This window comes from Lepidochelys olivacea, assembly GCF_965140295.1.
Source record: "Lepidochelys olivacea isolate rLepOli2 genome assembly, chromosome: 4".
Classification (NCBI taxonomy): Eukaryota; Metazoa; Chordata; order Testudines; family Cheloniidae; genus Lepidochelys; species Lepidochelys olivacea.
Window position 1 is genome coordinate 46,246,040 of NC_140414.1, and position 24,682 is coordinate 46,270,721.

General features: G+C 46.6%; 2 protein-coding genes across 2 annotated transcripts in view; both read right to left on the reverse strand.

The window, feature by feature from the left end:
• QRFPR (pyroglutamylated RFamide peptide receptor) overlaps positions 1–24,294 on the reverse strand; it is a 49,716-nt gene extending 25,422 nt beyond the window's left edge. The window contains exon 1 of the mRNA XM_084625651.1: positions 23,395–24,294. Within this exon, the coding sequence (XP_084481777.1) occupies positions 23,395–23,734 (340 nt within the window). The 5' untranslated portion in view covers positions 23,735–24,294. The remainder of the gene's footprint in view (positions 1–23,394) is intronic.
• On the reverse strand, positions 12,350–14,574 carry LOC311519280 (uncharacterized protein). The gene is made up of 2 exons (XM_084625652.1): positions 13,551–14,574; positions 12,350–12,964 (listed from the first exon to the last, which is right to left on the reverse strand). Exons 1-2 carry the CDS (start codon positions 14,200–14,202, stop codon positions 12,891–12,893), a joined length of 726 nt encoding a protein of 241 aa, XP_084481778.1. The 5' UTR covers positions 14,203–14,574; the 3' UTR covers positions 12,350–12,890.
• Positions 24,295–24,682: the final 388 nt, after the last annotated feature.

Genomic DNA, 24,682 nt, shown 5'->3' on the forward strand with positions numbered 1-24,682 from the left:
ATACCAGCCACACTCTGGCTTCCAGCAGCCTTGGTTACTATGTGCAGGGTGACCCCAACACACTCCCAGTCCCAAATTTTCCACAGAAACGTGGTCTGCACTGTCCAGCCCTCTCCTGAACAGATCAGATATGAGAGGTCCTTTGGAAGGGGTCAATATCCATCAGTTTGCTACTTGAAATGGAGCTACCAAACAGCTCAGTTGAAACACAAACACTGGATTAATTTTGATTTAAAAAAATAAAACAAGTTTATTTAACTACTAAAGAGATAGATTTTAAGTGAGTACAAGTATAAGGCATTAAAGTCAGAAATGGCTACAAGGGAAATAAAGATTAAACGGTTTCAGAGTAGCAGCCGTGTTAGTCTGTATTCGCAAAAAGAAAAGGAGGACTTGTGGCACCTTAGAGACTAACCAATTTATTTGAGCATAAGCTTTCGTGAGCTACAGCTCACTTCATCGGATGCCTCACTGTATTTTCCACTGAATGCATCCGATGAAGTGAGCTGTAGCTCACGAAAGCTTATGCTCAAATAAATTGGTTAGTCTCTAAGGTGCCACAAGTACTCCTTTTCTTTTTAAAGATTAAACGCTTTCTAGTGGCTAAAACTTAAGAAACCAGACTTGGTTCAAGTAAGACCCTTACCACATGATCCCAGCAATAGGGCTGACCAAATTTTCACATCAAAATCTCACACAAGGTCCAAAAGCTGGTTCCTTTATCTTAGGTGAAAGAGAGAGAGAGAGAGAGAAGGAGATAGGGAGAGAAAGAGAGAATACTGGTTTGTTTCCCCCTCTCTCTTTCATAGTCCAAACACCCTTTGAAATGCATTTTCTTGAGGGTTACCTCTAGCTCAAGTTCCTTCCCAGTGTGAGAACAGAGACATGGAGTCTCATAGTGAAAGCGGTTCCATGTTGTTGTTTGTTAAAATGCAGGTCAATCTGATTCTGTCCCCCTCCTTTGCCCAAGAATTGCCACTTGACCGATGATTGTCAATCAGCTTTGAAGACACCTGGTTAGAGGCATCATCTTGCCCTTTGTCTTTGAGAAACAAGTTTACCCCCCTCCCCAGACTTGTGTGGTAAATACATTTCAGTTGTAATTTCAGCTTATGTTCATAACTTTATATGTAATGTTGCTACACACATTTTGCTATATTTTTGACCAGTGAGTTATTGGTTATCAAATTATACCTTACAATGCATATTTTTCACAAAGATTACTACAATAGCATGTAGGGTGTAAATACAGGGTGTATTTGTTAACAATAAATAAATAGTCATTGGGCCAATGAGAGTGTGAGAATAATTCTACACCCTGTGGTCAGGTACTCTCCGAAGAAGCGAGAGACCCAAGGTCAAATCCTTACTTTGCATGGGGGAAAGGGGGAACCAACCTTGATTCACTCACTTCCTAGGTGAGTGCTTGAACAACTTTGGTTAAAGGCAAAAGGAGGAGGACCTCCATTATTTTTAAGGACAGTCTTGGCTTAGATGGATAACTCCAGGAGAGAGTTCATGGCTGTGAATCCTGAGTGTAGATAGGTATCTCCTTCCAACTGGGAGTTTGCACTTAGGCCCAGCACCTCAAAGGTATTTAGGCTCCTAACTTAGAATCATAGAATATCAGGGTTGGAAGGGACCTCAGGAGGTCATCTAGTCCAACCCCCTGCTCAAAGCAGGACCAATCAACAACTAAATCATCCCAGCCAGGGCTTTGTCAAGCCTGACCTTAAAAATATCTAAGGAAGGAGATTCTGCCATCTCTCTAGGTAACGCATTCCCGTGTTTCACCACCCTCCTAGTGAAAAAGTTTTTCCTAATATCCAACCTAAACCTCCCCCACTGCAACTTGAGACCATTACTCCTTGTTCTGTCATCAGCTACCACTGAGAACAGTCTAGATCCATCCTCTTTGGAACCCCCTTTCAGGTAGTTGAAAGCAGCTATCAAATCCCCCCTCATTCTTCTCTTCCGCAGACTAAACAATCCCAGTTCCCTCAGCCTCTGCTCATAAGTCATGTGTTCCAGTCCCCTAATCATTTTTGTTGCCCTCCACTGGACTCTTTCCAATTTTTCCACATCCTTCTTGTAGTGTGGGGCCCAAAACTGGACACAGTACTCCAGATGAGGCCTCATCAATGTTGAATAGAGGGGAACGATCACGTCCCTCGATCTGCTGGCAATGCCCCTACATATACATCCCAAAATGCCATTGGCCTTCTTGGCAATGAGGGCACACTGTTGACTCATATCCAGCTTCTCATCCACTGTAACCCCCTAGGTCCTTTTCTGCAGAACTGCTGCCGAGCCATTCGGTCCCTAGTCTATAGCGGTGCATGGGATTCTTCCGTCCTAAGTGCAGGACTCTGCACTTGTCCTTGTTGAACCTCATCAGATTTCTTTTGGCCCAATCCTCTAATTTGTCTAGGGCCCCTCTGTATCCTATCCCTACCCTCCAGCTTATCTACCTCTCCTCCCAGTTTAGTGTCATCTGCAAACTTGCTGAGGGTGCAATCCACACCATCCTCCAGATCATTTATGAAGATATTGAACAAAACCGGCCTGAGGACCAACCCTTGGGGCACTCCACTTGATACTGGCTGCCAACTAGACATGGAGCCATTGATCACTACCTGTTGAGCTCAACAATCTAGCCAACTTTCTATCCACCTTATAGTCCATTCATCCAGCCCATACTTCTTTAACTTGCTGGCAAGAATACTGTGGGAGACCGTGTTAAAAGCTTTGCTAAAGTCAAGGAACAACATGTCCACTGCTTTCCCCTCATCCACAGAGCCAGTTATCTCGTCATAGAAGGCAATTAGATTAGTCAGGCATGACTTGCACTTGGTGAATCCATGCTGACTGTTCCTGATCACTTTCTTCTCCTCTGAGTGCTTCAGAATTGATTCCTTGAGGACCTGCTCCATGATTTTTTCCAGGGACTGAGGTGAGGCTGACTGGCCTGTAGTTTCCCAGATCTTCCTTCTTCCCTTTTTTAAAGATGGGCACTACAATAGCCTTTTTCCAGTCATCTGGGACCTCCCCCGATCGCCATGAGTTTTCAAAGATAATGGCCAATGGTTCTGCAATCACATCTGCCAACTCCTTTAGCACTCTCGGATGCCACACATCTGGCCCCATGGACTTGTGCTCGTCCAGATTTTCTAAATAGTCCCGAACCACTTCTTTCTCCACAGAGGGCTGGTCACCTCCACCCCATGCTGTGCTGCCCAGTGCAGTAGTCTGGGAGCTGACCTTGTTCGTGAAAACAGAGGCAAAAAAATCATTGAGTACATTAGCTTTTTCCACATCCTCTGTCACTAAGTTGCCTCCCTCATTCAGTAAGGGGCCCAAACTTTCCTTGACTTTCTTCTTGTTGCTAACATACCTGAAGAAACCCTTCTTGTTACTCTTAACATCTCTTGTTAGCTGCAACTCCAGGTATGATTTGGCCTTCCTGATTTCACTCCTGCATGCCCAAGCAATATTTTTATACTCCTCCCTGGTCATTTGTCCAATCTTCCACTTCTTGTAAGCTTCTTTTTTGTGTTTAAGATCAGCAAGGATTTCACTGTTAAGCCAAGCTGGTCACCTGCCATATTTACTATTCTTTCTACACATCGGGATGGTTTGTCCCTGTAACCTCAATAAGGATTCTTTAAAATACAGCCAGTTCTCCTGGACTCCCTTCCCCCTCATGTTATTCTCCCAGGGGATCCTGCCCATCAGTTCCCTGAGGGAGTCAAAGTCTGCTTTTCTGAAGTCCAGGGTCCGTATTCTGCCAGGAGTTAGGCCCTAAATCCTTTTGTGGGGCACAGCTTAGACCACATCCTTCTCCTCAGCATTTCTTACTGGCTAATTTAAAAGGCTAATTTAGACGGCTCAGCACGCTGGCTTTTGTGAATCCTGTTCCTCAGTAACTAACTCTCCCCATCTATTCTATAGGGAGCCTGGGAGCCTAACTCAGGGTTGTGAATTCCACTAGACAGTAGGATGCCTAAAAGGTAGGCCTTTCAAAGAGTTGTACCACCTAAGTCCCCCTGGTGAATTCCAATTTCAGGGTTATCAAAAGGCCTATGAAGTTGTAAATAAGTAGGTCATATTTTTTTTAAAAAAGTCATAATTTGAGTGTGATTAAAGTAAGACAGACAGGAAAAAACAGTATTGCTGTGTCAGATTTGTCAGGCTGTGCTTTTCATGTGTTTGTATTCAGGTTATGGAAAGCTAGCAGAAGAATCTTAAAGGAAAGCATCCTGCTGTTGCTGATGCTTATGCACAGCACAGAGTATCTTCTTTCCTCAGATGTGATGATTACATGTTGATGTTTATGGGAGTTAAGACTAATGTCATTCAAGTCTTTTTCTGAATTCATCAACTGACAGCTTTATCTGTTTGTGTTTCCCAGCACGATACCAGCCATCTAGCATACTTCTTGGGGCAGATATTGATGCAAATCCAATGCATTAAAAACTTTGCTTATTTACATCAACATATTCATTGTTTTTTTTTAACTAAAACCACTTGCTGAGTTCCTCCTTATTTTGCAATGTTATTGCAGAAGCACAGATATTTTGTTTTTCCCAGATTACTGTATCTACCACAGATATTTTTCCAATAGTGATTGCTTAGAAACCCATTATACCGGCAGGGATACAGAGTTCATACAGCATTAATAGCTCAGCCAGCTTTCTGGAGATGGTTGTGGCTTTGGTGTACATTGCAGTTCTTTTGCATCCAATTCTGATACACTTATACTATCAATGTTACAATGACATAAATGTTAATTTGTCAGTTTGTATTTGGTCTAGGACAGAATGAAGTTAAAGGTGATCTGAAAGAGAAGGGGAAAAGGGGTTGTATCTTCTTTTGTGTGATGGTTTGTTTTGTGTCTCCTTATGATAGATAAAGGCAACCTGAATGGTGTGTGTTTGTTTTTTAAAATCTGCTTGTTTTTTACATTCTATCTGGAAAACTGAAGAACTAGTAAAATGGTGACATCACAAGGCCCAAGAGAGTGAAAATAGAGCTACTAAATGGGGAAGATTTTTAATTAGATTGCTTTAAACTTTTTCCTTGTATCATTTTAACTTCATTTAGCTAGTTAACCTTTTGTATAAAGGATGTCTTTCTCTGAGAAACAACACATTTCCCTTGTTTTTTGTAAGGCAAGAAGCAAGCAGGAAAATAAAGAATTATTTTCTGGCCTTATTTACATACCATACAGAAACAAAAAGGGCTTAAGACACCCCTCCCCCTGACACTTTTTTTTTTTTAATCTTCTTTGTAGGCTGCCCTTAACATAGTCAGTCTCAGCCTGACAACTCCAGGTAGGACAAAGCGACATATCAAAGCATGAGAGAGACAAGGTGGGTGAAGTAATATCTTTACTGGACCAACTTCTGTCCGAGCTTGAAAGCTTGCCTCTTTCACCAACAGAAGTTGGTCCAGCAAAAGATATTACCTCACTACAACAATACTGCAAACATGCTAAAGCATGGCAGTCAGGTTACAACAAAGGGCAGATGACCTGTGGAATGGGAGAGAATGCAAAGGAAACAACTATCCTTTGTATACACCTTCAAAAGGACTCTTCCTATGCTGCAGCTTTGCCGCAGCAAAAGCTAGAACTGGTCAGCCAGTGGTATAGCTGCACTAGTGCAAATCCCTAGCATAGACAGGCAAAACTACTATAAGCTGTGATTGGCACCGGTTTTAAGCCGGGGAGAGCTGGACTGATGCAAGTTGTGGTTTATAGTGGCTTTGCCTGTTTACAGGGGTTTGCATCTGTGCAACTATACAGCTGGCCCAAATCCTCAGTGTAGATGAGGCCTACATTTTAAAAGTGGTACAGGATAAGCAAGAACTAAACCTATTATCCCAAGCATTGATTACAACTGTGAATGATTTTAAGAAAACCATTGAGTAGACATGCCATGAGGGATAGATGTTCTTCTGGGCAGCACCAGCGTTCACCATAATGTGGTGGAAATCTGGTACACCAAGCCAGATGCTCTAAAGAAACCTGAGAAATTACAACAGTCTATGAATCAGGGAAGGAGGAAAGAGAACAGTGAAACAAGACACCTTTACCAGAGATGGCCCTTCTGATGTACTGCCAACAAAATGAAAAGGTCAGAGAGAGATACAGAGACAGAGAGAGACAGGCTGAGGGGAAAGGAGGCACACTTGAGAAATGTCAGAGGTTTCTTGATTTCCTCTAACGACACAAAAGATTTGACACATACTATTTCTTTGTTTTAATTATCTCGTCATGTTCCAAATAAATCTTGTTTTCCTATAGTCCAGGTGCTTTTAAACTAAAATTGCCACACTGAGCATCCTAGAAGGGTGAATAGCTGTTAGTCCAGAGGTGGGCAAACTACGGCCCGCAGGCCACGTCCAGCCCACAGGACCATCCTGCCCAGACCCTGAGCTCCTGGCCAGGGAGGCTAGCCCCCAGCCCCTCCCCCGCTGTCCCCCCTTTCTCGCAGCCTCAGCGTGCTGTGCTACCAGCGTTCTGGCCTGCTGCTCCTGCCGGGCAGCGGGGCTGTGAGCTCCTGATGCTCTGAGCAGCATAGTAAGAGGCTGGGGGTGGGTGGGTTTTGGATAAGGGGCAAGGAGTCCCAGGGGGCAGTCAGGGGGCAGGGGGTGGTTGGATAGGTGTAGGAGTCCCAGGGCGCGGTTGGATAGGGCAGAGGTTCTGGGGGGCGGGGGGAAGTCAGGGGACGGGGAACAGGGGGCACTGGATAGGTGTGGGGATCCCTGGGGGGCTGTCATGGGGCAGGGGTGTGGATGGGATCGGGGCAGTCAGGGTACAGGGGGGGTTGGATAGGAGGTAGGGTCCCGGGGGCAGTTAGGGGCAGGGGTCCTGGAAGGGGGTGGTCAGGGGACAAGGAGTAGGTGGGGTTGGAGGGGTGGGGTTGGATGGGGCAAGAGGTGGGAGGGGGCAGATAGGGGGCGGGGGCCAAGCTGTTGGGGAGGCACAGCCTTCCCTACCCGACCCTCCATACAGTTTTGCAATGCCGATGTGGCCCTCAGGCCAAAAAGTTTGCCTACCCCTGCATTAGTCACTGAAGGTACATCTTCACTGGAGAGTCAGCCTATGTTATAGCCTGAGTTTCCCCTAATTCCACTCATTCCATCCACACAGAGAAACAAGGAACCCAAGATTAATGCTGTTTTCAATTCAGATTAGTAGGGATGACTGTGGGTATGGGCTTGAGCATGGGTTTTGCTTCAGCCCAGATTGGCAACATGCAGCATGCTGGTCCTTAGGAACTTCTCCTCCTCCTCCTCTTCTCTCCTCTTTTCCATTTGGAAATGAAGTGGGGCAGCGTTATTGGTCTCAAGGGAAATCATTTAAGAAAAGCTGTGTCATAATCAGCTGAACTTCAAGGCAGAGCATTCTGCTTTTCTTGACACTTGTTTTCCCAGGCGGACCCCTTATAGCCTCCAGAGCTGTGGGGGACAATTAGACTATGTCTACACTACCATTTATGCCGGCATAATTTATGACGATCAAGATGTGAATAAGCCACCCCACCCTCAAGTGATGTAAGTTACCCTGACCTAAACGCCAGTGTGGACAGCACTATGTCGGTGGGAGAGCATCTCCCGCCAACATAGCTACCACCAGTCATTCACGGTGGATTAATTAAGCCAATGGAAGAGCTCTCTCCCGTCGGCTTAGAGCAGTTACACTAGAGAACTTACAGCGGCATAGCTGCATCTTTGCAGCTGCACTGCTGTAAACTCTCTAGTGTAGTCATAGCCTTAGGGTTAGTGTTTTACTTCCCTCTTGCTCTTGATGAGAACAAGGCAGAGACAGATTTTATTTTTCTTTTGCTACCATGTTTCCAGCAGGCAAAACAGGCCTTTTGATTTGAGGAATGGGCACTCAAATGTCTAACTTACCTAGCAGCCTAGTGTTCCTGTCATCACTATCCATGGCAACCATTCTCAAAAGGCACCAATTTACAAGGACTACACAGCCTGCTTATGTATTGCGCTAAATTGACAGAAGAATTGTAGTTTCAAATAGACATAAAGATGAATCACAGAGTAAATTTAATACCGAAGATTTTCTTTGACAAATTAGAAAAACTTCTACTGCCTTTCTGTTGGCATTTAAAACCCATTGAGTTAAAAAACAAAATTCTCATTCGCCTCAAGGAGACAGAGACTGGGAGACCCAAGCAATCTTATTGGGCAGTTTACTTCAGAATGACTGTGGCTTAGTAAAAAAGGGAAAAGGTTTCCCACTGAATTCAGATTGTCCAATTTAAAATCTTTTTCTGCTCTTCCATGAGCTAAAAGTAAGGTAGAAACACGTAAACAACTTCCTGTAATTATGACAGTAGGATAATAGATTTTAATTTTTAGAGAAAATGAGAAAAAAGTCAAATTACTCTAATTACTGAACACACACATTTTTTCTCCAGATAACTTAAAATAAAATAATTGGAAAAGTGGCCTAAATAGCAAGTAATCTAACCTATCATAGAAACATTTTTGAGACTGGAGATTTCACACACTGGAAAATACTTTAAAATTTGGAAAAGAGCAAAGGGACTTCTGAACCTCAAGTGTCACTGGCGTAGAGTGGTGAATTCTTTTTAGCGGTATGATTTGTTTCATAATGCACAATTCAGTTCTACTTATTGTGATACGGGATGTGCTTTTTATTTTATCATTTAATTTCTTAGCATCTCTGCTTTGTAATTTGATGGCCTGAGTTTATTTAAACTGTTTTAAGTTGGGGGGGGGGAGGGTATCTTGGCAAAGTGTATTATTGGGCTGATTTGTTACACGATGTAGGAATAGGATTTCAACAAAACTACCTTTTGAAAAAAGTTTAGTCTTTTCAAATTAATCCTGTAATGATTCTGAAAATCTTCATGTTGACATTCAGAAGACTCCAAAAGGCTAGGACTTTGGAAATCTCAACACAGAGATTACTAGAACTCTTGCATATTAGAAATTATGACATTATCCTGGTGAAAGAAGATTTTTTCATTATTAATTAATAGTAATTGATGAGCTCTTTCTGACTCATTAAGTGTAAACAGAGTATGCTTTTTCTATCTGACTTTAGGGCAGAAGACACACTGATATCCCCACAGTAGATGGCTTCCTTAAAGGCTTCTCATACAAGATGGAATGAAACAGAGTCTTTCTTTTTTTTTTTTTTTCTGGTATATTTTGATAGACACAAGAGTTAGGCTCTTTAATTTTCTCAGAAATAAAGTGTTCAGTTGTGGTTTATGCATTAGCCCACTTGAATCAAGAGGGGTTGAGTGACCAAGATCTGCTAAGCAATCTTGAGAATACAAAGAAGAGACTATAAAGCATTATACCACTAAGTCCCTGAGCTATGTATAGTATACTCCATAATAGTTGCCTTAAAAGTAAAACTGTAAGATGCTTTAAGTCTGGAAACAGAGAGATCCCCAAATCTTAATATTTAGTGTGATTCACTAAATTACACCTTAATTAATTATTACACCTTTTCCTGAACTGTAAAATTGTCATGTCTTTTACATAACACTGAATAGTCCCAAAATAATTAGATAGATTGGGATTGCTTACTGTTTGGGATAATAATTACAACCGAGCAAAATATACCAAAGTCTAAAGATTGCCTATTTGTTAGAGTTGAGAAAAAAACACAAATTAATCAGAAGCGTCTAGGGATTAATAGTTGAAACACAGTTCAGCTAATGTTTTTGCGATGGACAAGATGACAGAGGGGGATTAGCAGTGGGCTATGGACTCTCTTGCTTCCAGATCTTCCTTGTGGGGCAAGGCAAACATTAGGGTATGTCTACACTATGAAATGAGGTCGAATTTATAGAAGTCGGTTTTCTAGAAAGTGTTTTTATACAGTCGATTGTGTCCCCCCCCACACAAATGCTCTAAGTGCATGTAGTCGGCGGAGTGTGTCCACAGCACCGAGGCAACCGTTGACTTCCGGAGCGTTGCACTGTGGGTAGCTATCCCACAGTTTGCACAGTCTCCGCCATCCATTTGAATTCTGGGTAGAAATCCCAGTGCCTGATGGGGCTAAAACATTGTTGTGAGTGGTTCTGGGTACATATCGTCAGGCCCCCTTTCCCTCCCTCCTTCCGTGAAAGCAAGGGCAGACAAGCGTTTTGCGCCTTTTTTCTTGAGTTACCTGTGCAGACGCCATACCACGGCAAGCATGGAGCCCACTCAGCTAACCGTCACCATATGTCTCCTGGGTGCTGGCAGACATGGTACTGCATTGCTACACAGCAGCAGTTAATTGCCTTTTGGCAGCAGACAGTGCAGTATGACTGCTAGCCGTCATCGACGTAGTCCTGGGTGCTCTTTTAACCGACCTTGATGAGGTCGGGGCACCTGGGCAAACAAGGGAGTGACTGAGCCAGGTCATTTCCCTTGTTTCATCTCATGGCGATTGAGTCCTACCGGCAGTGCGCTGTCTTTTAATCTGCAGCTAGCAGAAGATGATGGCCAGTAGTCACACTGCACTGTTTTCTGCCAAGCACTCAGGAGATGACGATGGCTAGCGGTCGTACTACACAGTCTGCTGCCAGCAAGATGTATAAAGATAGATGAAGTAGCTCAAAACAAAAAATAAGACCAGATTTGTTTTGTATTCATTTTCTCCTCCATCCCTCCCTCTGTGAAATCAACGGCCTGCTAAACCCAGTTTTGAATTCTATCCTTGAGGTTTTGAGTTCTATCCTTGAGGGGGCCATTCAGTTTCTCGCAAAGCCACCCCCTTTGTTGATTTGAATTCCCTGTAATCCAACCCTGTAAGCCATGTCGTCAGTCGCCCCTTCCTCTGTCAGGGCAACGGCAGACAATCGTTCTGCATCTTCTTTCTGTGCAGACGCCATACCACAGCAAGCATGGAGCCCGCTCAGATCACTTTGGCAAGTAGGAGCACATTAAACACCACACGCATTATCCAGCAGTATATGCAGCACCAGAACCTGGCAAAGCGAACCCGGGCAAATAGGCGACATCAGCGCGGTGATGAGAGCGATGAGGACATGGACACAGACTTCTCTCAAAGCACGGGCTCTGGCAATGTGGGCATCATGGTGCTAATGGGGCAGGTTCGTGCGGTGGAATGCTGATTCTGGGCTCGGGAAACAAGCACAGACTGGTGGGACCGCATAGTATTGCAGGTCTGGGATGACTCCCAGTGGCTGCCAAACTTTCGCATGCATAAGGGCACTTTCATGGAACTTTGTGACTTGCTTTCCCTGCCCTGAGGAGCAATAATACCAAGATGAAAGCAGCCTTCACAGTTCACAAGTGAATGGCAATAGCCCTGTGGAAGCTTGCAAGGCCAGACAGCTACCGGTCAGTCGGGAATCAATTTGGAGTGGGCAAATCTACTGTGGGGGCTGCTGTGATGCAAGTAGCCAACACAATCAAAGATCTGCTGATATCAAGGGTAGTGACCCTGGGAAATGTGCAGGTCATAGTGGATGGCTTTGCTGCAATGGGATTCCCTAACTGTGGTGGGGCCATAGACGGAACCCATATCCCTATCTTGGCACCGGAGCACCAAGCCGCCGAGTACATAAACCGCAAGGGGTACTTTTCAATAGTGCTGCAAGCACTAGTGGATCACAAGGGACGTTTCACCAACATCAACGTGGGATGGCCAGGAAAGGTACATGACGCTCGCATCATCAGGAACTCTGGTCTGTTTCAAAAGCTGCAGGAAGGGACTTTATTCCCAGACCAGAAAATAACCATTGGGGTTGTTGAAATGCCTATAGTTGTCCTTGGGGACCCAGCCTACCCCTTAATGCCATGGCTCATGAAGCCGTACACAGGCAGCCTGGACAGTAGTCAGGAGCTGTTCAGCTACAGGCTAAGCAAGTGCAGAATGGTGGTAGAATGTGCATTTAGACGTTTAAAAGCGCACTGGCGCAGTTAGACCTCAGCGAAACCAATATTCCCACTGTTATTACTGCTTGCTGTGCACTCCACAATATCTGTGAGAGTAAGGGAGAGACGTTTATGGTGGGGTGAGAGGTTGAGGCAAATCGCCTGGCTGCTGGTTACGCACAGCCAGACACCAGGGCGGTTAGAAGAGCACAGGAGGGTGCGGTACGCATCAGAGAAGCTTTGAAAACCAGTTTCATGACTGGCCAGGCTACGGTGTGAAAGTTCTCTTTGTTTCTCCTTGATGAAACCCCCCGCCCCTTGGTTCACTCTACTTCCCTGTAAGCTAACCACCCGCCCCTCCTCCCATCAATCACCGCTTGCAGAGGCAATAAAGTCATTGTTGCTGCACATTCATGCATTCTTTATTAATTCATCACACAAATAGGGGGATAACCGCCAAGGTAGCCCAGGAGGGGTGGTGGAGGAGAGAAGCACCAGGAGGGGTGGTGGAGGAGGGAAGGACAAGCAGCACTTTAAAAGTTTAAAACTTTAAAACTCATTGAATGCCAGCCTTCTGTTGCTTGGGCAATCCTCTGGGGTGGAGTGGCTGGGTGGCCGGAGGCCCCCGCACCGCATTCTCGGGCGTCTGGGTGTGGAGGCTATGGAACTTGGAGAGGAGGGCAGATGGTTACACAGGGGCTGCAGTGGCAGTCTATGCTCCTGCTGCCTTTCCTGCAGCTCAACCATATGCTGGAGCATATTAGTTTGATCCTCCAGCAGCCTCAGCATTGAATCCTGCCTCCTCTCATCACGCTGTCACCACCTTTCAGCTTCAGCCCTGTCTTCAGCCCGCCACTTACTCTCTTCAGCTTGCCATCTCTCCTCCCGGTCATTTTGTGCTTTCCTGCACTCTGACATTGTCTGCCTCCACGCATTCATTCGTCTGTGCTCTGTCAGTGTGGGAGGACAGCATGAGCTCAGAGACCATTTCATCATGAGTGTGTTTTTTTCACCTTCTGATCTTCGCTAGCCTCTGGGAAGGAGAAGATCCTTGAAACACATGCAGCTGGTGGAGAGAAAAAAAGGGACAGCGGTATTTAAAAAGACACATTTTATAAAACAGTGGCTACACTCTTTCACGGTAAACCTTGCTGTTAACATTACATACATAGCACATGTGCTTTCATTCCAAGGTCGCATTTTGCCTCCCACCACCACGTGGTTAGCCCCTGCCCCTTTCCCCCTCCCCGTGGCTAACAGCAGGGAACATTTCTGTTCAGCCACAGGCAAACAGCCCAGCAGGAATGGGCACCTCTGAATGTCCCCTTAAGAAAAGCACTCTATTTCAACCAGGTGACTATGAATGATATCACTCTCCTCAGGATAACACAGAGAGATAAAGAACGGATGTTGTTTGAACACCAGCAGACATATACTGCAATGCTTTGTTCTACAATGATTCCCGAGTACGTGCTACTGGCCTGGAGTGGTAAAGTGTCCTACCATGGTGGATGGAATAAGGCTGCCTTCCCCAGAAACCTTTTGCAAAGGCTTTGGGAGTATATCCAGGAGAGCCGCAAATGCCAGAGCAAATTAATCATTAAACATGCTTACTTTTAAACCATGTATAGTATTTTAAAAGATACACTCACCAGAGGTCCCTCCTCCACCTGGCAGGTCTGGGAGGCAGCCTTGGGTGGGTTCGGGGGGTACTGGCTCCAGGTCCAGGGTGAGAAACAGTTCCTGGCTGTCGGGAAAACTGGTTTCTCCGCTTGCTTGCTGTGAGCTATCTACAACCTCATCATCATCATCATCTTCCTCGTCCCCAAAACCTGCTTCCGTGTTGCCTCCATCTCCATTGAAGGACTCAAACAACACGGCTGAGGTAGTGGTGGCTGAACCCCCTAAAATGGCATTCAGCTCATCATAGAAGCAGCATGTTTGGAGCTCGGACCCGGAGCGGCCGTTCGCCTCGCTGGTTTTCTGGTAGGCTTGCCTCAGCTCCTTAAGTTTCATGCAGCACTGCTTCAGGTCCCTGTTATGGCCTCTGTCCTTCATGCCCTGGGAGATTTTGACAAAGGTTTTGGCATTTCGAAAACTGGAATGTAGTTCTGATAGCACGGATTCCTCTCCCCAAACAGCGATCAGATCCCCTACCTCCCGTTCGGTCCATGCTGGAGCTCTTTTGCAATTCTGGGACTCCATCATGGTCACCTCTGCTGATGAGCTCTTGCCACGGTGGGCAAACAGGAACTTGAAATTCAAAAGTTTGCATGCCTTTTCCTGTCTACCTGGCCAGTGCATCTGAGTTGAGAGTGCTGTCCAGAGCGGTCACAATGGAGCACTCTGGGATAGTTCACGGAGGCCAACACTGTCTAATTGCGTCCACAGTACCCCAAATTCAACCCAGCAAGGCCAATTTCAGCACTAATCCCCTTGTCAGGGGTGGAGTAAGGAAATCGATTTTAAGAGCCCTTTTGGTCGAAAAAAAGGGCTTCGTCGTGTGGACAGGTGCAGGGTTAAATCAATTTAACACTGCTAAATTTGACCTCAACTCCTATTGTAGACCAGAGCTTACACTTTCTAGGAATGACACCTGTTATGTGCAGAGGTCACTCTTCTATAGGTAAGCTGGAACAGAAATAATAACTGTGCATATCTAGACACAAATAATTCAGAGAGTTTATGAGAGCAATGTTAATTATAAAATGAGTGAATCCTGACTGTTTTTTTTTAATAAATTTAACTGGTATTAGTCTGCAGTTTGCACATGTGCAAAAGTTGGAAATTCTGATCAAACTTAGTTATCAAAGTCCTGGCACAGACTGTTCTGAAAGTGTCTGAAGTTTCTTCTTCACAGTCCATTCTCTGAAATTGTTCAGTTATACAAAAGATTAAGAAAACACGCGGAGCTCTTTCAAATGAATATAAACATAAAACTTTAGAAAGTTTATATTAAAACAGTCATAAAATGTGTCTTGTTTAGAAGTCCTTCAGGACTTTTGTGCCTTTAAATTCAAGAAGTGAATTTCATAAGCATATCCCATGAGGCCCCACTGAAATTTAATTTTAAATGCACAACACTTTGGAAAATATTAAACAATTGTACTAATTTTTTATTCTCGTTTGTAGCAATGTATGTCATTGTTTATATCCAAGCAGTGTGAAAGAATTGTGAATGTTTCATTTCCAAATGCTCACAAGAAAAAGAGTAATTTACAAAGCTTAAAAGAAAGCACTCATTTGTACAATGCAAGGTAATTAGGGAAAAAGGCAAAAGAGTTTTTCTTTTAAATAAAAGGCATGAAGTAATCATAAAATTCTAAAGGTGAGATTTTCAAAAGCTCTCTGCAAATGGGACAGCATGTTGTCTAATACAAACTGTTAAACTAAAGAGCAGAAAGCATCCTATAGCAACCCTAAACACAGACCTGGTTACTATGTATATCCCTGGCGTCATTCCAGCATTTTGATGCTATCAGGACAGTGGAAACTCCTAGGGAGCCTCTCTCAGATAACTGGCTTCTCTCTAAAGGCTTGTCTATAAAGTATAAAGTAAATTCACATCCAATCTTAATCCAAATTTAAAGTTGAGTAGTTACTCCTGATTAATGCCCTGTGTGGTCATCTTATTCTGGAATAAGAGCATCCACATAAGGTGGTGATCAGGAATACCAACTTCTCATGTAAACAAGCCCTAAGAGAAGGTCTATGGCAGAGGAGCAGTGTCACTCGCTGAGTCCCTGGCATCTGTTCTGAGGAGACTATCTTGACTGGGAGAGGGGAAATGCTGAGAGAAGCCCTGCAGGCTACCAACTCCAGCACAACTGGGTCTCTTTCACCCTGGCCCCTTGCCAGTGCCACCAAGCCACAGTATCTAAAGCAATTTTCCATCCACCAGCTCACCCAGGCAGTAGCACAAAGATACTGCTGAGGGTTCCTAAGCAATTTGAGACAGGAGCAAGTCTTGTGGACTTTGCCCCTACTGGGGGGAAACAGGAGGATCCCCATTTATAATAGAGTTGAACCTGAACTCATCTTTGTTTTTATTCAGATATAAAACAGCATCACAATCAAGAACAATGTAAATCACCCCTTTCCTTCTACTTTGCTGAGTGTGCAGAGGACTTTGACTAGATATGTGGGAGGAGGCAATGTACTGAGTTATTGTAGTTTATGCTGAGATACGTACAGTAAATGACAAAGCAAAACAAAACATATTATTTAACCTCTTCTCTGACTTCCTTTTCTTCCCCCAATAAACATGCCACCCTGTGTGATCCTGCCAGAGAGTTTGTGAAACTCAGCCCAATAGTCTGTGGCATGTTAGTTGTTCTGTAGTCACCTCTGGAATAAGCAGATCTGGAAATTTCCAGGAAATAAACAAGGTGGAGGCACCAGATATTAATTTAAATTGAATCCAGGAAATCATTTACACCGGGGTGGCCAACCTGAGCCTGAGAAGGAGCTAGACATAGGTGCTGACTTCCCCTCTGCCCGGTGGGTACTCGACCCCCCTCCACACCCCTGGCCCCACTCCTGCCCCACCTCTTCCCGCCCCGGCACTGCCCTCGCCCCACCCCCATTCCACCCCTTCCCCAAAGTCCCCACCCCCTTCCTGCCCCCATTCTACCCCTTCCCACAAGTCCTCACTCTTGCCCCGCCTCTTCTCCACCTCCTCCCCTGAGCGTGCCCCATCCCTGCTCCTCCCCCTCCCTCCTGGAAAGTCCTAAGCACCACCAAACTGCTGTTAGGCGGCGGGGGGGTGGGAAGTGCTGGGAGGGAGAGGGAGGAGCAGGGACGTGGTGCGCTCAGGATGGGGGGGAGAAGGAGGCAAGGAGGGGGCAGCTTGGCTGCTGGTGGGTGCAGCGCACCTGCTAATTTTTCCCTGTGGGTGCTCCAGCCCCAGAGCACCCCTGTCGGAGTCGGCACATATGGAGCCAGAATTTACCAATGTACATTGCCAAAGAGCCACAGCAATACATCAGCAGCCCCCCATCAGCTCCCCCACACCCCCTGTCCACCGGCAGCCCTGCTGATCAGTGCCTCCCCCTCCCTCCCTGATCAGCTGTTTTGTGGTGTGCAGGAGGCTTGGGGTTTGGGGGGGGGAAGAGGGAGGAGCAAGGCCATGGCAGGCTCAGGGGAGGGGGTGGGAAGGGGTGGAGTGGGGGCAGGGCCTGTGGCAGAGCTGGGGTTGAGCAGTGAGCACCCCCCGGCACACTGGAAAGTTGGCGCCTCTAGCTCCAGCCCTGGAGTCGGTGCCTAGACAAGGAGCCGCCTGTTAACGTCTGAAGAGCCGCATGTGGCTCCGGGGCCACAGGTTGGCCACCCCTCATTTACACCAACGCCACAACTGTAATCTATCGCCCACAATGTTTTGCGAGTAAAGGTAATTTGATAAATTTACCTTTGATAAAGTACTTTTAGTTTAAAGAGCAAAGGTTTTCTCGAAGTAATTGAATTTGCACTTCCAAAGTATAAATCAAACTCACTGCAGCATCTACTCTCCCATCATCAGACCTGCACAGCTTTACAAGACTCCTGAAGCAGCAGGAGTTCATCGAGAGGCTCAGAAGTGACTGTGACTCACCTACCTGTGGTAGAGACGGAGGTGTTCCCAGTCACTGACTCCATGGAGTTAATAGCTTTCTGTGACCACTTCACATCACAATGACAAAAGGTGGCAAATATTCAGCTTCCTGCAGACCACAACTAGTGCATGTGAAACTGAAATCCTACACTATGTCAAATAAGCTGAAGAAGCTGCAATGTAAGGTGACAATGGCAGAATCCTTCCAATCTCTGCCAGGATTAAATTGCACTCTGATAATGGGCTAAAGTGAGAATTCTTCCACAGCTTCTTAGGCACATAGTAGAATGTAAAAAACATGCCAGGCGTTGTAGAGAAAACAGACACTTGGCGATTTAAATTCCTGTTAAACTGATCTTCAGTTCAGTCCTCTATTCCCATCACTCACTTTGGTCTTTACCATAATGTATGCAACAGCATGTTTTGGGGAGGGAGCCTTTTGGACTGAATGAAACAGGTCAGAAATTAAACCAAAGTTAGTTCTCTCTCTGTTTGAGAACAGGCTACAACAATGGTCTAAAAAAATCTACAGTAGCTCAGATAAAGCAAGGCAACCTGTTTTATATCAGGGGAGGGAAGAAAGGGTGAGGTCTGTTCTTGTGCTTATATCAAGGATGTACAAAGTCTCAGAAACTGCTGCCACCCACCCTCACTGCTTTTTAAAAGAAATAAATACAAAATCATAAGAAAAATTAAAGCTAACCAAGGCTAATTGGTAGAAGACATCCCTTTAACTAAGATTGCACCCAGCATTGCCTAACACAGCACATCAAAATCTTATGGTAACAGTTCAGTTAGGCCAAGGAATACAGTCTGCATGTTTAGACCCCTGTTCATAGTACTGCAGCATCACAGTATGCCTCCGCACTTGGAACTTCCTTTCATTTTTCCAACAGGATTAGATAATATGGTGGTAAACACTCCTTCACTATTGCTGGTGGGTACACATTCCTAGTGTGGACAAGGCCTCAGACACCCACCCTTATGTCAATGACCTCCCACTCCCTACACACAGCCTGTTTTCTGGTGGCCAATAGTCAGGTTTACCTTCTGGTTACTTGGATGTGAAAGTGTGTACTGCATGTGTTAGTATTTTAGCTAGGAAGTTGTGTTTTATATTAGCCAATGGACAAAGATATTTGCTAGTATCCAGCATCTGTGAATAAGCTTATCACAGTTTCTGCTGACTCTTACAATGCCCTTTATATTTGGAACCCCTCTTATCAACAGACCCCATCATCTCATTTTTCCATTCTCTTCTCATGTAACTCAGATAATTTCAAAGGCTCTTTTGAGTCTGCATAGGTGTCAGCTAGTGTTCAAACTCTCTGGCATGCATCTTGTTGAGATTTTGGCCTATTTGCCCCAGTGTTCTATTCCCCCTTGGGGGTCAGATGGCACATGGCCAGGATTCATCAGCGAATTTGGTCCAGTAGTTGGATCATTAGCTTTCGGGTGCTGACAGGGAGTGTGACATGAACGCTGATCCATGCTATAACTGATTCTACCTAACCAGGCAGACCACTGTCAAAGTCAATAGGGCTCCACATGGATGCAGGTATCCACCCATGTGGATCCAGTTGTTGGATAGGGACCCGAGTCACCACCTTTTGTTTGCCATGTGAAAACTCACTCACAACAGGGGAGAGAAAAAACATTGTAAAACCACACCAAAAAAATTAAGCATCTAACCCTTTTTTTGAATCTTGCTAAGGCCTTGACTTCGGTGATGTCATTTGGCAATGAACTCCACAGAATAATTGTGCAATGAGAAAAAAGTATTTCCTCTTATCAGTTTTAAACAATAACCTTTTGATTTCATTGAACAATCTCCTTATTCTTGTACTGTGAGAGCAGGTAAATAAAAGTACCCGATTTACCTGCTCATGTCCCCTTTTCTTGACCTTGGACAAGATTCACAAAGGGATTTAGGCACCTAACTTCCACTCAGAGGCGAAACACAACTGTTGATAGTGTGGGGCACAATTTAAAGGTTCTGGTGGGAACCTGGCAGCAGAGGCGATGCCTGGGTAATGTATGCCATACTGCCCCATGGGCTGCAGCCTGGCCTCACAGTCACTTGCTGAGTTTTCTTCAGTGCAATGCAGAGCAGCTTCCCAGCACCTCCCAGCTCAGAGCCAGCTCCTGGCCTGTCCCACCTTTGTCCACAAGATCCCGGTCCCGCCAGCCTTTGGCCACAGGATCTGAGCCCTCCCTCCACCCACCCTAGCTCTATTCCTGGTTCCGTGATGGACTCTGAACAAGGCAGCTGAGCCAAGTTCTCGGAGTTGCAGGTGCAGCCCCTGAACACACACTGCCCGCATAGCTGCATGAAGTTAAATGCAAGACCGCCCCCTCGCTATAATGGGCAAACCCCACCCCACTCCCAGCGGTACACTGCAGCTTGTAAAGCACTTTGAGACCTCCAGAGACATGCTGCTGGAGCAGGGCAATCTGATTGATGCTCTAGGGAGACAAGCCTGGTCAGCCAGCCTCAGAGACCATCCACGCTGCACTGACTCCCAGATTTCTGCCAGCCTGGGGTATCTCTGAATGCTCTTTGCTCATTGGGCAGTGCCCCTCCATCTTTCCCCCACCTTCAGCAGGTAGCTTGGGCTCTCTGGAGCATGCTGTGCCCCTGTGCCCTGTCTGTAACCCTCAGCCCCCACTGTCAGGGGCACATGCAGGAGGCCACCCTATCTGGCAGCTGCTACTGGCTGTGTGGAAGGACAGGCCATTACAGAAAGCACCTCCAGCCCAGGATGGCATTGGTGCCATTGGCAGGGAAGGGAAGGAGCCAGGCTGCACTGGTCGGACCCCTCACTACACTCTCCACGGGCTGGGATTCAGTGTCACTTCCTCTCTGGGAGAACCCAACCACCCGTTCAGGTTCCCAGGGACCCCAGGGCACAATCCCATGCTGCAGCCAGGGGACAGGAGGCAGCGGGGTTATGCCAGTGGCCAGCAGCAGCCTGGAGGTGTTAGCTGCATTTTGGTGCTGCGCAAGGAGCAAGGGATGTCTCTTTCCAGCTGCGGGGGGTGGTGGGGAGAAAGAAAGGATGAGCTCTGCAAAGACATGGGCCAAGGGCAGCTCCTGGGCAAGGCAAAGGGAACGAGGGCAGCAGCCCTAACCAGATGGTTCTGACATTTTAGTGTGACCCCTAGCAGAAATCTGGGGGTGCATGTGACCCTAAATGCCCCCCCACACACACACACACACACATTGACTCTGCTGCCATTTAAGGAACACCAATACCATTTTTCATAAGAAAGGACTGACTAACTTAGGCCTCTACCTCCAAGAAAGGGTTCACAGCCATGAATCCCAAGCAGCAGGAGTGACCTCCCATTAGGCACTTAAGTGAGGGTGACCAGATGTCCTGATATTATTGGGACCATCCCAATATTAGGAGCTTTCCTATATAAGACACACTATACTCCTTCCCTGTGAAAAATGTGTCCTGATTTTTCACACTTGCTATCTGGTCACCCTATCTATCCTTAGTACCATTTGAGGGGCTGGGCATAAGTCCCACCCCTCTCCTCAGCAATTCCTACTGGCTATCTTGGATAACTCCCTATTCATTGTGCTGGCTTTTGTAAGTCCCATTCTAAGGGACTTCTTCACATGCATTGTATAAGGAGCCTAGGGGCCTAACTCAGGTCTGTGGGTTCCCCTAGGCATTAGGGGGCCTAAAAGTTAGCTGTTGCAACAATAAGTCTAAAGGTATATCTACACTGCAAAAACACAAAACAAACAAACAAACAAAAAAACACCACAACAGTGAGTCTCAGAGCCTGCATCGATTGACTCAGGCTTAAAGGGCCTGTGCCATAGGGCTAAAAAAGCAGTGTAGACATTCCCGCTCAGGTTGGAGCATAGGCTCTGAAATCCAACAGGCATTTCTACTATAATCAGCATTCCTGGCTGCTATGCATGGCGGAATCATCCCTTTTATTTCTTCCCTTGCAATTGTCATATTGAGCGTAAAGATCAAAAGAACAGAGACAGAGTTGAGCCACTCTCTTCAGAACTGTTGTTTAGTAGCACTACTACATCTGCCTGTCCTTTTCTTTAACTTCACGTCTCTGCAGCTCTATGTTGTGACAACAATATACACTCTAAACTCCCACTGAATTCAATAGGAGTCTGGCCAGTGGTCCATCACCCACAAGAGGCAAGTAAATCCTAAAGACAGTGCCTTTGTACACTGCTCTTAACTTTCACATTCAGATCATAACAAGAAAACTTCCAAAGCCCTGCAGTTCGTGAACATTTATCTATTTCACCCATTCATCATATTATCTATGCACTATAAAACAAAAGGAAAGCCATTTATTAGAGAAATGTAGTCTGTGAAACACCTTTAAAAACTAAAGACACTTTGTCCTAAAGTATAAATGAGCTGACTTTGAAGAGGGGCTTTTCCTCTCCTCATTCTGTCTGGTCAGTGACTTTGGCCAGCCCCAAATGAATGGGACCCCCTGTAATGCAATCAACCAAAGGACCCATTTTTGCTAACAAAGGCAAAAACGACCTGATTTGAAGCATATTCACATCAATGGAATTGACTTCAACAAGTTTTGGCTCAGACCTTCTTTTGCACTTGTCAGCAAGAATGTATCCTTGGAACAAAAAACTACAGGATACATGTGTTATGTCATCACCATACTACATCCAAAATTCTGTTTATTGCAACTTTCACCAGACTCTCAGGACACAGCTGTTTCAAGTTGAATACAATCTGTTAATTTAATCACAATGGTGATGTGATCTAGCCATTCTTGAAACTCTGCAGAATAAGGAGTACACTGTAAATTTAGATTAATGGGTCAGATTTGTAGATTCAGAGCCCTAATCCTAAAATGCAATAACAGACTACAAATGAGTAGGCAAAAGCAACAGCTCTAGAGTGAACCAGGAAAGTTATCTGTTGTGAACAGAGACTTTCAAAGGTTTGAAGCATCAGTTCTGAGCTATGAAAGTATGAGAGCTTTCACACTAGTAGTGATACCTACCAATGGAGTATTATGAAGTAATGTTGCCAGATCCCCCCTAGTACAAAAGATTTTCAGGAAAAGAAAATGGCTGCCTTTTCACAAGAAGATCTCTACACTCTGCCTTGTTTAGTCAAAACAATCCATGTGTCCTAAGAGGAAAACAATTTCCCAAGAAAATATAAAACCTAAAAACCAGGTGTTTTGTCAGCAGCTAGGTAGAGGGGCAGCTAAATAAATGCTCACCTCCTTTGGAGAGACAAGGTGGATGAGGTAAAAAGAAAAGGAGGACTTGTGGCACCTTAGAGACTAACAAATTTATTTGAGCATAAGCTTTTGTGAGCTACAGCTGGATGAGGTAGTGTCTTTTATTGGACCGACTTCCTTTTGGTGAGAGAGATAAAGCCCATCTTTAGAAAAAGACCTGAAGAAGAGCTCTGTGTGTGCTGGAAAGCTTGTCTCTCCCCCTGGTCCAATACAAGTTATGACCTCACCCACCTTGTCTCTCCTGGGACCGACGCACCTCTACAGATACACCGCATGCCACCTTTTGACTCGATCCCGCACACAAAAGGCATTTGCAGGTTGCTCTGAAGATGAGAAGTGCGAAATAGTAGCATCTTCCCGGGTGACACACAGCCCATTCCTTAGTCCTGTGGGACCAAAGCGATCTACCTGGCATTTCCCACCCGCATCCCCCGCTCTGTTCCTCCAGCAGAGATCTGTTGCAGGCAGGTGTGTTTGATGGCAGCAGGGAGTGGGGGGAAAAGAGAGCTGCGAACTCCCGGGCGCCCCCTACAAGAACGGGACGGGGGGACGGGGCAGAGGCAGGGCTCCCGGTGCAGGAGAGGCTGGGTCCATCCAGAGATCTCCGGCCGGCGAGGGGGGGGGGCGGGGGGCTTACTCACCCCCCAGCCAGTTAGAGGAAATGTTCTGGAGCATGGTGAAGGGGACGCAGAAGAAGGCGATGAGCAGGTCGCTGAGCGCCAGGGAGCAGATGAAGATGTTGGTGACGGTCCTCATGGCTTTCCTGCGGGTCACCACGTAGAGCACCAGGCCGTTGCCAAAGAGCGCCAGGGCGAAGAGGAGCCCGCAGACCAGCACGAAGGCCAGCTTGGTGCGGCCGGGCAGCTCCGGGATGTAGACCAGCGGCTGCAGCCCGTAGAGGGCGATGAACTGCTCCCGCGTCACGTTGTTTTCCCGCAGCAGCCGGGCGAACTGCTCCGGGGTGATGTTCAGCGACCGCATGGCGGGGGCCTCCGGGGCGCCGCTCCCCCCTGCCAGCGTCTCAGCGGAGAGTCCGGCCGCCGGGCAGAGCGCGGAGCTGCCCGCGCCGGGGCGGGCGCGCACTAGGGCTGTTGAGCTGCAGGGCTCCGCATGGCCAGCGCTCCTGCAGGCTCGGGCGGCTGCCTTTGCCGCTCAGCCACGGGGGCACGGGTAGAAATGCCCCTTCGAGGGCCGAGAACAATGGAAAATAGTCGGGGGCTGGGTTGCTATTTGCTGGGAAAGAAGGAACGAGGGGAAAGACCGGAGGCGTGAACTTGACACGCTAGCGCCTGGTCATTGGTTTGAACGTAGCCCAGGCTGGGGGGCAACCTGGACCCGTTCCCCTTTAACGGGCCGGGAGCGCGGAGAAAAACCAGCTCAAGGCTGCACGTTTCCAGCCAAGCTGAGGAGTGGAAGCGGCGCCGGCTGGGGCTTTATCTGGGCTATCAGCCAATCAGCGCAATCTTCCCCTTGAACGCCCCCCTAAGCCCCCAGCAGTTTCTAGCCCCCGAGAGCAGCTGGGGTCGCCCGCGTCTGCGGCCTTCCCGGGAGGGGGGCCGCCCGGCGGCCGAGCGGCTCGCTCCTTTGGCAAGACCCTGGCGAGGAGGGGGCGGCGAAGGAGCGGGCCCTGCAGTCTCCCCTGGGGTTAGCCGGTCTGGTTTTCTGCCTTCACTCTTTGCCTCGTTGCCGGTTAACAGTGATCTTCAAACCATCGTCTGGGAGTTGGCAAAGTTTGCATTACCGCTGCACAGCCCCGCGGTTAAAGTCTGTGAAACACCGGGCAATGCACTCAAGACAACAAAGAGCCACTTACCTGATCCTCCATAGGGTGGTCCCGTGCTCCAGTGCAGTCCCAGGGCTGGGACTTCACAAACTGCACCGCCTTTCCCGCGTGAAACTGGCATTTGCCTGTACGAATCTCAACGCTGG

Excerpts from the sequence above, each read along its gene's own strand:
- LOC311519280 (XM_084625652.1), bottom strand. The coding sequence starts at position 14,202 with ATGCACTGGCCAGGTAGACAGGAAAAGGCATGCAAACTTTTGAATTTC. Across the intron at positions 12,965-13,550 it reads AGGTGGAGGAGGGACCTCTG|CTGCATGTGTTTCAAGGATC; the intron begins GTGAGTGTATCT and ends TCTCTCCACCAG.